Source organism: Microtus oregoni, unplaced genomic scaffold (genome assembly GCF_018167655.1).
Source record: "Microtus oregoni isolate MIOR12 unplaced genomic scaffold, Mior012 000024F_ref0000369, whole genome shotgun sequence".
In the NCBI taxonomy this organism is placed as follows: Eukaryota; Metazoa; Chordata; class Mammalia; order Rodentia; family Cricetidae; genus Microtus; species Microtus oregoni.
In genome coordinates, this window is record NW_024543083.1 from 19,512,808 (window position 1) to 19,529,814 (window position 17,007).

Here is a 17,007-nt window from a genome sequence, read left to right on the forward strand (position 1 = left end):
TTTGTTTATATTGCCTTCCACTGTTTCCTAATTTTACTGTGTAAGGTCCTGCTCTCATCAGCCCAGAGGAGCTAACATATTTATGCATTCTTCCTTAAAGAGAGAGCAAGTGGATGAGTGCACAGAACACTGCTCTGGGTCCAGCTCTTGCCATCAGTCCCTGGTCTTACCCGAGTAAGGCTCCTCCCCACTCTGAAATCTCTTATCCAAACAGGCTCAGGTACCCATTGCCTCTGTCCTCAGTGGGACGTGGGGGTTTGGCGGTTACATTTCTCCTTGGGATAGAGAGATGCCTGCTTCATTTCCTCTCCAAAAGATAGAACATTGAGAAGACATTTTGTTTTTGTAAAAGAGCATTTATATGTGTGTGTATTATATACATATATATATATTTCTCTCTATGACTGTTGGATCTTCAAGCACATCACACAGGACACCGAGGATGAACAGATGCGCTGAGCACTGTATCAGAGATTGCCAGAACATTCTCAGAGAATGGCGAAGCTGGCTGCATTCCTCATCTGCGGAACACAGGGTATTTCTTGCTGCTGGCAGCTGGCTCCAGCTGCAGCAACCTAACTGCCAGCTCCCTGGAGTAGCCAGAAACTGCAGACTGTCCCTTCAGCTGGGCTGTGTCTGAGAAAACAGAAACAGAACGAAGCTTTGCTCTTCTCTGGGCTGGGGATGTGAGAGAAGAAAACCTGACCACCAGGGCCACACTCTGTTAGGGACAAGGGAATAACTGGACAGATGACAATCCCAGATACTGTTGGAACATAAGGACACCAGGGAGGGATGGCGAATAGGAAATCAAACACATATCAACAACATCAAGCCGCCAACGGATGCCGTGTTCAAGCAATAAGGAAGTGTCATAGGAAAACAATAACAACACAGCTGAACAGGAGCATTTCAAGTTTGCTAGCTCACATCAAGTGCAAATTTGTCACGTCATGTCAGGGCTGGCATTGAGAAGCCACAGAAAGATGAGTTCCTACCTTATTGCTACTGGTTGCCTGGGGTCAAGTTTCTGGGACTCCAGCTCTGACTGGCCCCTCACTCGGGATGTGGCTTACTCTGTGCACACAGAGGAGCATGCACACCCACACCCACCAGGGTTTCTGGGACTCCAGCTCTGACTGGCCCCTCACTCGGGATGTGGCTTACTCTGTGCACACAAAGGAGCATGCACACCCACACTCACCAGGGTTTCTGCTCACCTTCAGCCTCCCTGATCCTGCGCCCCACTGCGGACCTGCGCAGCACACTCCTTCCCGAGTTGAAGAGGCTGGCCAGCTCGTCCAGGGGACTGGACAGCGGCCTGCTGTTGGGTGGGCTGTAAGAGCTCGGAGGGGAGAAGGTGGAGGAGGCTTTCCTAAGGTCTGCTCTGACTGTCCTTCCAGGTGAATATGGAGTTTTGACGAAGGAGCTGCAGGGACCCAGTATTGGGGCTGAACTGGGCTTGGGCTGTGTTCTGGGCAGGTCAGAGTTAGTCAACGCTTTAGCTGCTGTAACCAAGACGGAATCTGGTGGGAAGGCGAAGTGTGTGGGTGGCCGGCAGGGTGCAGGGACTGGTCCACAGGGTGCAGGAGGTGGTCCTGGGGGTGGTGGTGGTGTGGAAGGTGGTGAGACTCTGCTGGACCCATTAAACACAGCAAAGCCAGGGGATGCTGGCTGGTCACTATCGCCCTTCTGGGCTTTTGAGGACTGCGGCGACAAGGGACTGGAGCCTTCGGATTGCACCGGGTACTTGAGGTTTGTCTCCAAGACCGGCAGTTTCTTCACCTCCAGGGGTGTCAGGGGTGACTCATCAGAAGCTGGGGAGCAGGTCACTGGGGTAGGAGGGAAGACAAGGAGTGGTGGCCTGTGGGGAAGCAGATTTGGGAAAGGTGGAGGGATGTCACACGTGTCCTTCAAGGGCTGGCAGGTCCCTCCGCTAGCCTCCAAGACGATGGCTTTTCGAGTCTCCAAAAACAGAGGAGGTGAGGCAGGCAGGAAGGTGAGCATCCCTGGACCACAGCCCTCCTCAGGCAAGACATACTTCATCTCCTCGTACACAGACTCGCCTTGGTCGGGGCTGTCCGTCTCAGAGCCCGCTGCCCTGGCTGCATTCCCCACCATCTCTATGTACACAGGCTCAGCGTCGTCGTCATAGTCCCCCTGTGGCAACGGCAGGTGCAGGGGCAGCTGTGGTGTACATGGTGGCACCGAGTCAGGCCTGGACCACTGCACGCTCAGTGTCCCTGGAGCCTGATGCCTGCCCACATGGCCCATCACACCAGGAGGCCGCGGTCCCCAGATCTCCTCGTAGGAGCCGCTGAGCTTCGTGTGCGGACTTCTCTTTGGCTTTCGAGGAGGGATTTTCTTCATGGTGCTGTAATCATCGCTATGGGGTCTGGGTCGTGTCAGAGCTAAGGCAGAAGACAGACATAGGAGGGTCAGTCGGCAATGTGTCCCAGAGAAGCCAGGCCTATATGGGGTTGAGCAACCCTGCCCTGAATCATCTTGATTGACACCACCCGTGTCCTCTGAACAGAAAAGCCTCCTCGCTTGTGTTCTAGGACTCTGAATGGGGACCTAGATGCCCAAGGCCACTGAGGGAAACTACCTTTGGTCTTGGCACCAGAGGCACAGGCTGCACACCTCAGAGGATTAGCCGTAATAGCCTGCAGAGAGGGAACTACTCCTGGGTGACAGCGCCTGGAGGTTTGGGGTGTGCAAATGAATGGCGGTGTAGAACTGTAATTGTACAAGACACCTGTCCTCAGCCTCACATACAGAGGAAAGTCGTTCCCTCAGAGGCAGGGGACAAGCTAACGGGTGTGAGCAGAGGGTTTTGCCGTGCTCCTGGCAACCTGTGCTCACACCATAGTGGAAAGGGCGAAGTGTGTGGCTGGTTTTCTACCTCCATGGCCATCTTTGCATGACGGTGTCGTCCTAGAAATAGACAGTGACTATAAACCGGAGATGCTAACTCCCCCGTTCCTAATGAGCGAGCAATCATTCCAACTCCCCAGAGCGCTGACCCACAGCAGCCCCTGAGCTTCCCCAGGCAGCCTAGGAAGCCAACATCACTACGGTGCCACTTCACAGACCAGCAGACTGATAACGGATAGCATTTTCCTCAGCTGAGAGAGATATTGAGAAGACCCTGCCTTCTCAGGCTGGGCCATGGCAGTGCAGTTTATACCCAGTTCCTATTCCGGTAGAAGCCTCTCTGAGTGAATCCCGACTTCACTTGAGAAGTGTGGACACCTCACAGTAGACCACTCTCGGGGATGTGTGGAGAAACCTCAGGGAGGGGAAGAGACACTCCTTGGGAGGGAAAAGAAGCTTCAAGGAGAGAGAAGCCTCAGGGAGGGGAGGAACCAAGGTCAGAAAGTCCAAAGACTTTCTAGATCTAGAAATAGATAAGCCACACCTTTAAGGGCCTCAGGTATAAAGACGGTCAGGTCCTGATGCTGAGAACAGGCCAAGTTTCTAGACTACCAGAGAACACTGCCAAAATCCTTAAATCCAAAGTCACTGACATCTGGGGAATTTGTAACCCCAAGCACGCTGTGCAGTACTGGGGCCTATGAGTGGACTATGGCTCTGCTTGGGACACAGTGACCTCACCTGAGAAGGTCAGCATTGAAGCAACCCTTAGCAGTAGCCTAGATTCTGAGAGGGGTCAAGGACACATGCTGTGTGGAAGCTGAAGGAAGCTAGACAGAGCTGAGCAGGGCTTAGGCTGCCACGAGAGGGTGGGTGGATAATGTCCAGCTGGCCGAGAATGCTTCCGGGCCAGGTGTCCCAGCTGCTTGGAGGGTCCTTCCAGTGTGACATCGAAGAGACAAGGCAAAGGACTTATTATGAAAGGGATCAGGGCTTTCTTGATCCGTGACCCCAGCATGGCTCCCTGGCATGTTGGAAGAGGGCACACTATTCCAACATGGAGAAGGGACTTGGACCCGCAGGAAACTGCTCTGAAGTTGGAGCCACACGCCTGCTGACAATATCCTCCATTAAGACTTCAGAGAGACCTATGGAGCCCTGCATTGATCTCTCCGAATAAGCAAAGCCACAGGCCTGAGCATTGCCTCACAGACAGTGAAGAAAACCCAATACAGGAGAACAGTTCCTCACAGACAGTGAAGAAAACCCAATACAGGAGAAAGGTTCCTCACAGACAGTAAAGAAAACCCAGTACAGGAAAATGGTTCCTCACAGACAGTAAAGAAAACCCAGTACAGGAGAATGGTTCCTCACAGACAGTGAAGAAAACCCAATACAGGAGAAAGGTTCCTCACAGACAGTAAAGAAAACCCAGTACAGGAAAATGGTTCCTCACAGACAGTGAAGAAAACCCAATACAGGAGAACGGTTCCTCACAAACAGAGAAGAAAACCCAACACAGGAGAACGGTTCCTCACGGACAGTGAAGAAAACCCAGTACAGGAGATATGGCTGCTGACTAATGGGATGTGTTACCCACTGACTCATGAGCGGCTCACAAAGCCTTTAAAGGGACTGTGTCCACGTACCCTGAAAACATGGCAATGCCCAGAGAAGATATTTTGGCACCTGGAATTTCATATCCAGGAAACAGGCTGAGAGAACACTGGCCCTAAGGCTATACATCACTGTCAAGATGAGGAACTGGAACTCAAAGGGAGACCAGAAGATCCCAGAGCATCAACCTAAGAGGCAAGGAAGGTCCTAATTGGCGCCAGGTCTCCATTTCCAACTAACTAATTGTTGTTGTAAATGTCACACACAAGGGACCCTGGGAGTCACATCCCTTCCCCCTTAAGGCACGATCATATGTAACATGTATCTGATACTGTCTGTCCAGCCGATGTGGACTGTCATTTTAGGTCACAAGTCTACTGACCCTTGCCCAGGTGAACACGAAAAGCTTGACCTTGAAGGGCCAGGGACTCTCACTCTGTGTAAGGAAGTTCGGTCTAAGCCTTGAGTCCGGGTGGTGCTGGAAGGGGGCTTGGGGGGCTTCAGACAGTGGTGACTCTATTGTACACAACAAGAGGGTGAACTGTTTGGTTCAGACTGGACCGAAGGCTACTGGATTTTTCCAAAACATTTGCCCTAGATTTATTTTTAGTCCTATCAAGTGATTGAATCCATATCTCCTTTCCCAAACCTGGAAAGGATGCTGAGACTGTCCTCATAGAGAGGGTGAGGCAGAAGTGATGATTCGTGTCCCCTGCATCAAAGGTGGGATCTATCTGCCCACCTCTCCTCTCCTATGGTGAAGGCCCTGGAGCATTGGCTTTCCAGGTTAACCCCAGAAGCCTCCATGCCATCAAAGCAGAGGCCAGCTAGAGATTCAGAAACCCTTGGGTATCTAGACCTCAGATGACTAAGGCATCCGACCTGGTGACCTGCTTCTAGATCATTCATGTGGGACCTTGAGTGGGAACCACCAGACAATCCATGTCTACTGAGACCCAAAGCCGGAGAGACAGAGAACAGCCATCACCTTATTTAAATCACTGTTTGGGTGGGTTGCTAAGCAACGGTAGGAAATGAATATAGCACCCCTCCAGACGTGCTTCAAAGGCAAGGTCTTTTGTATTAAATGGTGAGGAGCCTGTTGAATGAGGAAGCCAAGAAACAGCTCTGGGGGTCTCCCTGACTGGACCAAAGCTGGATGCCCGAGGGACAAAGGACGGGTCATATCGTGCCCCGACTTAGTAATTTCATCTGCAGAGGGCGATTTGCCACAGGGTGCTATAAGGATGGACAACACTGAGAAGAAGGTCCCCCATGTCAGCAAACATCCCTCCTTTTCTTCCGACTCCGCAGCAAGAGATTAGCCATTGAAGATGGTCATGGGAGCTAGACAACGCTCCTTAAAGCATGGTTGGAGCTCCAGCAGGGGCCTTGCCTGGAGGAAGACAGTGATTCTGCAGGGAACACAGCTTCCTGCTGAGCCCTCTGAATATTAATTTGGAGTCTCTGTGGGCCAGGACGAGGGATCTTCATTCTTCATAAGCTAAAATTAGGGAAGCCATAGTTAGAGTATTGAAATCTAATTTGGTCTGGTGGCTATTTTGGGGTGCGTACACGTGATTAGCTTATTTGCAAGTACGGATGTAAGGACAACTAAAATTTACACATGTCAAGCATTTTCCTTTTTTAGTTTCTAAGTTTTTGCGTAAAATAACCACAAGCACTCAACAACGCCAAAGAAACAAAGTCTGAAAACAGCCCTGGTCACTGGGGGGAATATTGGGGCATTTCGGTATCTGACAGAACTCAGAAGTCACACTGCACTTCCTGTCTCAGGAGTCGGAGACGCCACGCCGAGCCGAATGACCCTGAAGTTGTGTTCAACGTCCTAAGCTCTGGGAGGAGAGAAACATTTCCACAAACAAAATACCTCCTTTTTTTTGTGTGTGTGTGTGTGTGTGTGTGTGTAGGTACAATGGTGGTGTTTAAGTCACTGTTCACACCAGCACAACCTGGTCATATTATCTCTGAAAATAAGACAGGGTTCATGCAAACATCAGAAGAGAACAAGAGGAAAATGGGAGACGATGAGGATTTGTTTAAGAGCCCCCAATTTCCAGTTCTACCTGTGTGGTTTTGCTTAGGCTCAGTGCCTCCAGAATTTTTGTTATTGTTCATTTGTCTATCACAGGGCACGGGCACATTCTGCATTCATGCTTTCTGTTTTCTTTGTCTTCACATCTATGTGACTTTTGGCCCCTTGGTGACAGAACAGTGTCCTCCTAGTATGCTCAGAACCTAGGGACCTTGGATTGGGCTTCCCAAGATGTTCTGAGACTTGTTCAGGGAGTTGATAAAGTCAGCTTGCCAGGTACAAAGAGAAACAGGGCTTGGCTTCACTCATGCTGTAGTGTTGAACCTTGTTCCATATTTTGGAGACTTTGGCCTTCTCTGAGTCTTCCGTCATCACTACCCCATCTCATCTTGGCAGGTTAGATGCCCCTTTCAATACCCACACTGCTCAAATGAATTTTCTCCTCATTCCACTCACCTCTTCTAAGATTCTCTTCTAGATCTGGAGCTGAGACCCTACAGCAGTGGCCCTGGCAATGAGATTGCACCACTACTCCCCTGCCCCATCGAAGGAGCTTCGCTGATGGGACACTGATTCTCACAGGCCCACCTAGTGGAAGAGCAAACCAGCTTCCGGCCAGTGCCTGTTCTAATTCTCATCCTGCGTCCAGGGGCTGTCTACTGTACACCCTCGACATTGTCCAGGTTTTGGTGAGGTCTTCTCAGGCATTAGCTCCAGAATCTTCTCCCACTTACCCGAGGATACTACCGCCTCTCTTTTCTCTCTACAGCAATGGCCTGTGGCTAAAATTATCATGAGCTGACTTGCTTACTACCCTCCCTTCCCCATGCGGTTTCCTCCATTTCCGTGAAGGACACAGCCACACAGGTATATGGTGGTCATCCTCCATGTGAGCCCTCTGTGCCCACTTTATTTATAACCTGTGAGACTCGTGACCGTCCTGTTGGAACTGCCTGCTTTGCTTTCCTCAAGTCTAGCGCAGTCACCAGCGCACACTCACAGTATACGGACCGGGGAGAGTTGATGGATAGTATTAGCCATTTCCACTTTCTGCGCAACCATTTCTTGACTCCTCAAACAGAGCTCTTTGCCATTTGGCCTCAAAAGTTACACAAAATGAATTTTGTGGCAATCCCCCTCTGCATCTATCATTTTACTCACCACATAAAGAAGCTTAAGTTTTTAATTAGATCATAATCAGGAAAGTCTGGTGAATACTTTCACCTTTTAACTAGAGAAAAATTACTATGGAGCAGCTAGCAACTTTTAATACTGCTTCAGCTTCGAAGCTTCTAGTTCAATGCAGAGGTGGGACCCGGAGTGAAGGAAACGACACATAAGAAGCTTTCCCCTAAGAGGCTTAAGGATTTGAATATTATTTATATTTTAATGATTAAAAGCTGCTGGCAAGCCAACAATTGGATTTATTTCTATTAAAAAATATATTAGGGCCGCAATGGTGCCATGGGCACTAACAGACCGGAACACAGCACATCAGTGAGCCGTGAGAACAGCATCCACTCGGCCCCCTTTGGCTAACCTTCACTGGCTGTGTCCTTGGCGGCTGACAGGCAGGCGCTCACAGCCTCATAGGAGGCACTCAGTCGGGTGTTGGGGTCCCTCTTTGGCTTGGGTGGAGGCTGTTTCCGTGGTGACGGGAGGCCAGTGCTGTCATCTATGCTGAACACAGAGTGCAGTGAGGGCGACCGGATGGATGGTCCAGCGAGAGTCTGGGCTAGGCTGTCCACTGCCATGGAGACCGGCACGGAGTTAGAGTGAACATGCCGGGAGCCTCCTTGGTCTTCAGCTCTGAAGGGAAGAGAAAACATGAACAGCCAGAGAGCACAGAGGCCCAGGTGTGTCATTCAGGTGACAGTGATGAGCCCACTCCCTTGACACAGCGTTCCTTGCCCGGGAACCTTTCTAGCCTTGCTGGAAAAGCTGTGTGCAGCTCTTAGCAACCTGCTCACCCAAGGGGAGCTGCCCAGGCCTGTCTGGGCTGTGATGGAGCCCTGGGGATGTCTTCCATCACGGCTGCTTTTCAGTATTCTCCCAGCAATGCTGCAAGTACTAAAAGGGCTTCGTGTTTCCCATCAGCCATCCCCAGAATGAATTTTTCACAGTCTGGTTCTTAAGCAAATCAAAAAGGCAGAATTTCAATCTGAATGATAATTTGTGGGAAATCCATCTTAATAGAGAGTTAGTGTTGCAGCCAGCGTAGGGAGTTCATCACCATTTCCCCTGGCAGGCAGATGAGTGTGCTCCACACCGAACAAGGGAAATTCACAGCTTGGCATTCTCTCTCTCTCTCTTAATCTCTCTCTCTTAGTCTCCCTCTCTCTCTTTCTCTCTCTGTCTCTTAATCTCTCTCTCTCTTAGTCTCTCTCTCTCTCTGTTCATTTAATCTCACCAGCAATTACTAATTATGTGCAGAATTATTATTCTCGCTGTGACTGTGAGCTGCCTGGTGCCAAGTGAACTGCTGGTATCAACAAATCACAGACAAATGTTTCTTCACTTAATTTATATCAGGCAAATAAAACACAGAACGGAACTGAGAAGCTGGAGCGCCTGCTCAGTTCCAGTAGGGAAAATAACAAATACAACTTGGGAAGTCACTGAAAATGAGTAGGTGTCTGACTTATTCTTTTTTCTTTCACGTGTGAGGGGAATCGTGTGAGACTCTGGTGAGTTCATTTCCCAGGACTTTATTCCGATCCGTTTCATAATTATATCTCTGTGTGTCAGAGCACCAAGAGGGATGGAAGCCACCAGCGTGTGAGCTGGCTGCCCAATGTAGAAAATGAAGTCACAGAGGACGAGAGCAAGGCCACTCAGAGGATAATTTGTTTCCCTGTAATGTTTAATTACAGTTTTCAGTACAAAGGGAATCTTTTTCTTTTCAGTATTTAATCACTAAAATATCGGAAGCTAATTAGCAAAGACACATAGCCATTTCCACTTTAAGAACAACAAAAACAATAGCAAAATCGCTTGACAGTGATGGCGAGGGTGTCATTTTCAGAGAGGAAAGGGGAGGGGGCGGCTCCTGAGGTGATCAGGAAGAATTGACGGCTTCCTAGTCAGGAATATGTGTGTGTGTGTGAGCCTGGTTCTTGTCTCCCTGGATGTGTGCCTCATACACAGGTGTTTTGATATGTTCACCACTTTTATGTTTTCACAGTGGTGCCTGAATTCCTTGGACAGATTTCCAGCAATTTCTACTAGCCAGCCTCCTAGGCCTTGCACCTGCACAAGAGTGTTCAAAACTCTTCTAGCTGACTTTGATGGCTCAGAGACAGTGAGGCTTCAAGGAATGCAAATGCGGCTAATGAAGCGGTGTTATTTTCTCTGATTGAACTTACCCATGGAGATTGTTGCTCCTGAGGAACCACTCAGGAAAAGCAACCCTGAGATTGCTGGGGCGTCTCGAGTAACACAGCATGCAGGCTTGTCCCCCAACATTTCTCTGTTTAATTGAGTCTTGTGTTGAGGGTCATCAGAAGTCCCTGGCTCCCAGGACCTGTCTCAGAGTAATTAAGATTACAGACAGGCCTTACCTCTTTGTTCCTTCTTCTTGCTTGCTCCTGTGGTAGGAAGCATGGACCTCCTTCCGGAGTCTATCATGTTCCCTGGCAATGTCGGAAGCGTTCTGAATGACCAGGGCATCATAGGTTTTCAGCGCCATGTCCTCTGTGCTTTGTAAGAAGCTCTTGATGGACGTGACCTCTTGCTGCTTGATGTTCATTCTCTGAAGTAAGTGTTGGCGTGCCAGAAACCCTCTTATAACTGCATAAACGAACACAACCCTAGCTCAGAGGGAAGATGTAAAGCGAGAAACCCAATCTCTCTCTCTCTCTCTCTCTCTCTCTCTCTCACACACACACACACACACACACACACAGCAACCAGAAACTAACACATTCAATTTGTTAGAATTTGCTAGAACACCCCAGTTTAAATTGGGGAGCATCCTTTTTTTTAATGTGAAATGCCCCCCATAGTCTCACATGTTTGAATACTTGGTCCCTAGCTGTCGGGAGTGGGGAGGAACCTTCAGGAGGCTAACCAGTGCATCATTGCAGGCAGGCAGAAGACTGGATAGCCCTGCTCCACTTTCTGTTCACTCTCTGCCTCTTGGGAATGGATACAATGTGACCATCCAGCCTCTCTTCTTATCACTAAGGTTCCCTACCAAGATAGATTGTATCCCCGTGGGACTGTGAGCCCAAATAAACACTTAAATTACTTTTGTTGGGGTATTTTATAAAAGCAAAGAGGGCTTAACTAAAACAGCATGATGAGCATCCCTTTTCCTAAATGAGGTTTTTGGTGCAAAATTCACAAGAGCTACCTTTATCCTTTTGTTTTCTTTTTATAAAAACACAAGCTGGCATAGATGGCCTGGATCAAATCAATGAGAAAAACCTAGATGCGGCTTCCCCTGAAGCGTTTTGGAACTCAAGGCTTCATGGGATGGTTTTAAAACACTCGCTCATATTACTCCTAGGCTTGTGATGTAATTCCTGAAATTACTAGAGACTGAAAGGCCCCGAGAGCTAGAGAGACTTTACAGAAACAATAGGAGACATCCCCTTCCTACTTCTCAGGGTTACAGGTCTAGAAAATGTATAAAATCTGGGGAATAGTTAACTTAAAATCTAGTGTAACCAATAATTGATCAGCAGGGAGTTTGTTGAAGAGAAGAAAAATCAGGGGACAGGATCTAAAGACACTTGGCCATCTCAGACAGTTAATGCGGAAACAATATAACACATGGAGCTCTGTGGGCTGGTCACAATGATAATGGAATTCTTTTTATTTCCAGTAAACACAAGCAAGGAGCTGCAGATCATAGGCTCAAATCCCTCTGTGCTCGGAGACGCTCCATCCCCCAAGCCTGCAGCCCTCTCGCTGTTATTTGTGGCCCTCCAGGGGGGACAGATCAGCAATAGGGGAAGTCACATGGAAGGATACTGCAATCAATAGATGGAAGAACTTGCTAACAATTAACATGGGGTGGAAATGGAGCAGGCTGCCTTCTGAGAAGGGGAACTGGCCTTTATCCCTGATGTATGCAAGGGCAGCCCCTGCGGATGCATGGGACCATCACAGACTACTGACTGCTGAGGTTAGCCTGCCAGCCTCTGAGATGCTATCCTTTCAGGCTTCAGATGCCTCAGATTAGAGTAAACTGTGGATTAAAAAGACAGGCAGTGTCAGAGGGAAATCACTGTGAGACTCCCCCATGCCTGGAAGGCAGCGCACATGTGGGCTGTCTTAGAGATGCTGTAAAGTTAGACACAGCTTTCTCCACTTAAAGCTTAAAAAACAAAAACAAACAAAATAACAAAACCAATGCAAAGAGCTCTAGCACCCTCAAGACTTTCTCCCTTTAAATCCAGACGACGCTAAATGAAAAGCTACTTTAGAAGACAGTCGCATCAAGTTCCCTACAAGATGGCCATGCCGAACTAATCTACAAACAACAACATTTTAACAGTAAGGGGTATGTCAGATTTTGAGGAACATAAAATGCTGGATAAGAGACAGAAGCACTGAATGTAACTGGGCAATGGCAGGGACGGGAGACCTTATCCGGGCCGCCCACCTGCTTGTTCTTCTTGCATTGGACAGAAACAAAAGGCAAAGATAGAAACACAGTCCAGAGGCGGAAGCTCTTTCAAGCAATGCAGACTAACCCGGAGAGCAAGGGCCCGACTTCCTAGGATGCTACGGCTGTCCCATGGGAAGGTGGCTCTCATCTACTCGCCCTCTCTCTCCTACCGGCCAACCTTCTGGAAATCGTTCACAGAGTCCACGGTTGCAGAAGACTACCATTCTAGACAAAGGACCACAACCAAACAAGCCTGTTTGGAAATGGGCAGTGAGATTTATTTGCCCACGGTTTCAAAGCCAGCCTCTGCCCCTGGGTCACTGGCAGCTTCATTTAGTTTGCGTTTTTGATTTTACTTTCCTCCAAATTTAAATCTAAAAAATTTCTTTTCTCCAAGTAGTTACTAACGATCACAAAAAATGAAATAAAAATGGAAATGTCTCCAACTTATGTAAGTTCTGAGAGAATATCGATTCTAAGAGATGAATCAGTAACAAATGCTTACTTCCAAAAGCCTATGGTTTCTAAAGCTTTTTTTGTGTGTGTGTCCATTATTTTACTTATTTAAAAAGAAATCATGGTTTTTCTCTCAATGGTATTTTCAAGGTTTCTCTCCGTTGTTATCTTCAGAAAAGTGAGCCAGCAAAGTTTGCCCAGCCCGTTGCCCTAGCTTGGTTACGGTAGCAACTTAGTCGGTGAGACTAACTTGGAGAGAAATTTCAAGTGGGCGTCATGCGGAAGAGGGGCACAGATTTCTCGAATTATATTTAAGGACATTTCCCAGGAGTGCCCGGGTGCCCTGCTCTGTTCACATGTAGCATTGTGTTAAATGGGGCTCTTCCTGACCCAGATTCCGCTGTGGCTGGGAGCCAAGTTTGGATCCAGTCAATGTGGGGTGTTGCTGAGGCAGCATTTCCAACCAGCCTCCAGGTGAGACATGGGTGCAAGGGTCACCTGGAGTGGGACAGGCAGAGGTTCCAAATACCCCCAGCCAGTGTCTCCCATGCATGGATGCAGGATGGAGTCACAAGGGCCCATTTGTCATGGTCAGAGAGAAGGGACAGCCTCTTCAACCAAGGCTATTACTGCCCTAGGCTGGAAAAAGTAGCATCAGGAGACTAGCCTGAGAGCTTGCAACAGGGCTGCTGGGATTGCGTGAACAATGGCAGCAGGCTGCAGGGCCCTGGAGCCAGAGCTGTGACCCACGGGACATGCCATACCGATGGAGGTATCTGCCAGTCTTTCTCTGGGGCAGGGAAGTGTTTAAGGAAGAGATGTCTGCTGAGAGAAGGTGACAGAGCCTGAGAGTCAGTGGCAAGGGACTGACCATGGAACCGCGGCCAGTGAGTGCGGGGGACCTCAGAGATGCTAGTGGGTTTGTAAAGAGCCCTGTGAATCAGTCAGGGAGACCAGTGCAGGGTCACGATATGCCACTGCAGTCCTTGCTGCCCCCTCTCCCATTCCTTCCTCCTCCTTCCTCTTCCTCTTCTCCCCACTCCCCTTTGACCCTACATTACACTTAGGCACCTGAACTACAGAGACCAGGACCATAGTCTTTCTGTCATGGGCTTTTCTGTAAGGGGTTGGCCTGACGTGGCCAATACAGATGTTTGACTTGATGCTCTGGTGTGGAACAAGGTTCTGAACTCTGGCTAAGATCTAAACCGGATGTGTTAAATTCTTCAAATAGTAGGACTTTTTAGCATCAGAGACTGAGGGGATCCACTGGTGATGTATCAAGGCCACAGCCAAAGACCCACACAGAAAAAAAAAAAAGACAATAAAATTGGGGGTTGGGACCTCATGTCATTTTATAGCACGTTTCTCATTGGAAAAACTGGAAAATACATACCAGACCTGTGCTCATGGAAACACACCAGACTGTGCTCACGGAAACACACCAGACCTGTGCTCATGGAAACACATACCAGACCCGTGCTCCTGGAAATACATACCAGACCTGTGCTCATGGAAACACACCAGACCTGTGCTCCTTGAAATACATACCAGACCTGTGCTCATGGAAACACACCAGACCTGTGCTCATGGAAACACACCAGACCTGTGCTCATGGAAACACATACCAGACCCATGCTCCTGGAAACACATACCAGACCTGTGCTCATGGAAACACACCAGACCTGTGCTCATGGAAACACACACCAGACCTGTGCTCATGGAAACACACACCAGACCTGTGCTCATGGAAACACACACCAGACCTGTGCTCATGGAAACACATACCAGACTGTGCTCACGGAAACACACCAGAGCTATGCTCATAGAAACACACCAGACCTGTGCTCATGAAAACACATACCAGACTGTGCTCATGGAAACACACCAGAGCTGTGCTCATGGAAACACATACCAGACCTGTGCTCATGCTATCTGAAATTTGGCATATGGATTAAGTTCCTTCTTGTACTTTTCCACAATTAAACAACTTGTAAAACATTGTTTAGAGGGCCTGTGTGTGACCTAAGCTCAAACAGCAAACTTTGATGTGAACAAGCAGGCTTTAGAAACACACATCTATGACCCAGCACTGGAGGTCAGCCGGCTGGGGCCAGAAGAGTAGATGGGTGGATCCTGTGGGATCCTGCTCAGCCGTCTTAGCTAATTGGATGAGTTCCCGGTGCAGTGAGAGAGCCTGCCTCAAAAACCAAGGTGGACAGAAATAACAGAAGCTACCCAACATTGACTTCTGACCTCCATGCCTGCACAAGAGAGACACAACACACACACATGCACACACACATACAACACTCGACTCCATGCACACATACACACATACCACACACACATATTTCACACACACACCTCACACACACTCCTCACACTCACACACACACACATGCACATACACACATACCACACACACTCCTCACACACACACACACATGCACACATACACAAATACCACACACACATACCTCACACACACCTCACACACACACTTCACTCACCCTCACTCACACACACACAGCACATGTACGCACACAGGCACACCCACGTGCACTCCCAGCCCCCATTTTTTTAAGGTACCGATTATATCCATTTCATGTGAGGAAAGGCTGTTTTGTAAGAATACACATTTTTAGTAGTCATTTAGATTTGGATAGAAAACAAATTCAAAGTGAAATCTCTCTCAAAATTATAATGAAATGGATGCCAACAGCCATAAAAGAAGTCACACCAAATATTATCACCAGTCCCTGGAGGAAAACAGAGTCAAGGGCTTTCCAAGTCCTCAGGAGAGTTACAAACAATACTGTCTGGGCAATTAACTGGTTCCGGTTCCTGAGACCCAGCACGGCTGAGACCAGCACTGGGGGCCACAGAGAGAGAAGCCAGGTGGGCTTTTCCCACTGCACATTTCCAGGCACAACCTCAGTGTCCTGTGCTTCCTAAAGAGACCAATATAGCTGGCAGCGTGCAAGGTGTAGGATGCAGAGATGGTAAGCTATGTGTATCCTCCCCATCCCAAATTGTGACTGAATTGAGAACTTACACAGTTACCTATAAAAATATGAAAATAACCAATCAATCATTCAAGGTCTGTAAACACGGTTGCAGGCACTGGCACAGACCAAGCTAAGAAGCAAAGCGTCACCAGCACAACCCGAGTCAGTTGTCTGGATGGAGCTTCATCAGGTGGACTGGGAGGCCCACTGCGATGCTGACCCTGTGACACTGAATCTCAGAGGTGCACTGAATGGTTTGACTCACATCTTAAGGATCTGAACGCCTGCATACGCTTACCTTTCTGACAAGTTACAATCTTCCTCTGCACCTGGAGCCACAGGTTGCTGAGCTGGTCCACATGCCAGTACTTCAGGAATACTTTGTGGACTCCCATCTACAACATGAACAGCAGGGTCATGGTTCACAGCAAGAAGGCATCAGAGAGACGGTAGGAAAATGGTCAGGCGGGAGAATATTTTAGGGCTAAAAGCTGGAAACTACAAATAACAAAATTAACTAAAGTATTTGTTTCTTATTTTATCTCATAAAAATTTAAAGCAACCTGTGCTAGAACATACTTTGGCTATGTGTGTATCAACAGTTGGTGTGTGGAAACACCTCTAGACTGCTGACCTGGAGGCCTCATGATGGAGTTGGTCTTGACTCTGTGTAAAGACAGGGTGGCCCCCAGGGTGTCCACCCATGCCAGGGTTTCTCATCTCTCAGAGGTGGCTTTCATCTCATAGTCTTCCTACCCACAGCTGGGGAGAAGAATCTGAGGCAGCACACAAGAACCCAGTCCCTCTAAGAGGCCAAGACCAAAGAAACATGGTGTCATTGTTGTCTCGCCTCAGCCCCGCCCCCCACAGCACCGTGGATTACTATGCATGAAGCATTTATGGAATGTAATTGCCCCCATAAGAATCTAGTACAGAAGTGGTTGTCCTCACACTAACTCTGGAGCTTCAGTGATACTGAAATGGGTAGAGTGGAGATGAGGACTGTAAGGTCCCAGGGATGATCTGCATGCCAAGGGAGGCTGGATGTGGGAAAACAGAGTTCTTGCCAGGGCCAAGGCTGGTGACAAGGAGGGACCAGCAGGGACTCGGATGCTCGGCTGTGAGGAGGGAAGGAAGAAGGCTGGGTAGGCAGCGATGGTAGACACTTGCAGCGATGGGGCTAGAAATGTCGCCCTGCCTCCAGAGTTCCTGGTCAGTATTTGGTAGCGTTTGTGCTTCTATGAACCTCTGCGAGTGGGTGGGAGGGACCATGACCTCTGAATGTGAAAAGCTCCCAGAGTTCTGAGCCACTGGGAAGAGGATAGAAGCGTGAGCTCACATACAGAGAGGGCAGAGGAAACTCCTCACACATG

General features: G+C 48.7%; 1 protein-coding gene across 2 annotated transcripts in view; it reads right to left on the minus strand.

Moving 5' to 3' along the window:
• Window positions 1–17,007, minus strand: part of Myo16 (myosin XVI) — a 427,263-nt gene that overhangs the window by 59,764 nt on the left and 350,492 nt on the right. For both annotated transcript variants that reach the window (XM_041673988.1, XM_041673987.1), the window contains exons 29-32: window positions 15,933–16,029; window positions 10,111–10,339; window positions 8,091–8,359; window positions 1,221–2,411 (exon numbers count right to left, since the gene is read on the minus strand). In XM_041673988.1, coding sequence (XP_041529922.1) covers window positions 1,221–2,411; window positions 8,091–8,359; window positions 10,111–10,339; window positions 15,933–16,029 — 1,786 coding nt within the window. The remainder of the gene's footprint in view (window positions 1–1,220; window positions 2,412–8,090; window positions 8,360–10,110; window positions 10,340–15,932; window positions 16,030–17,007) is intronic.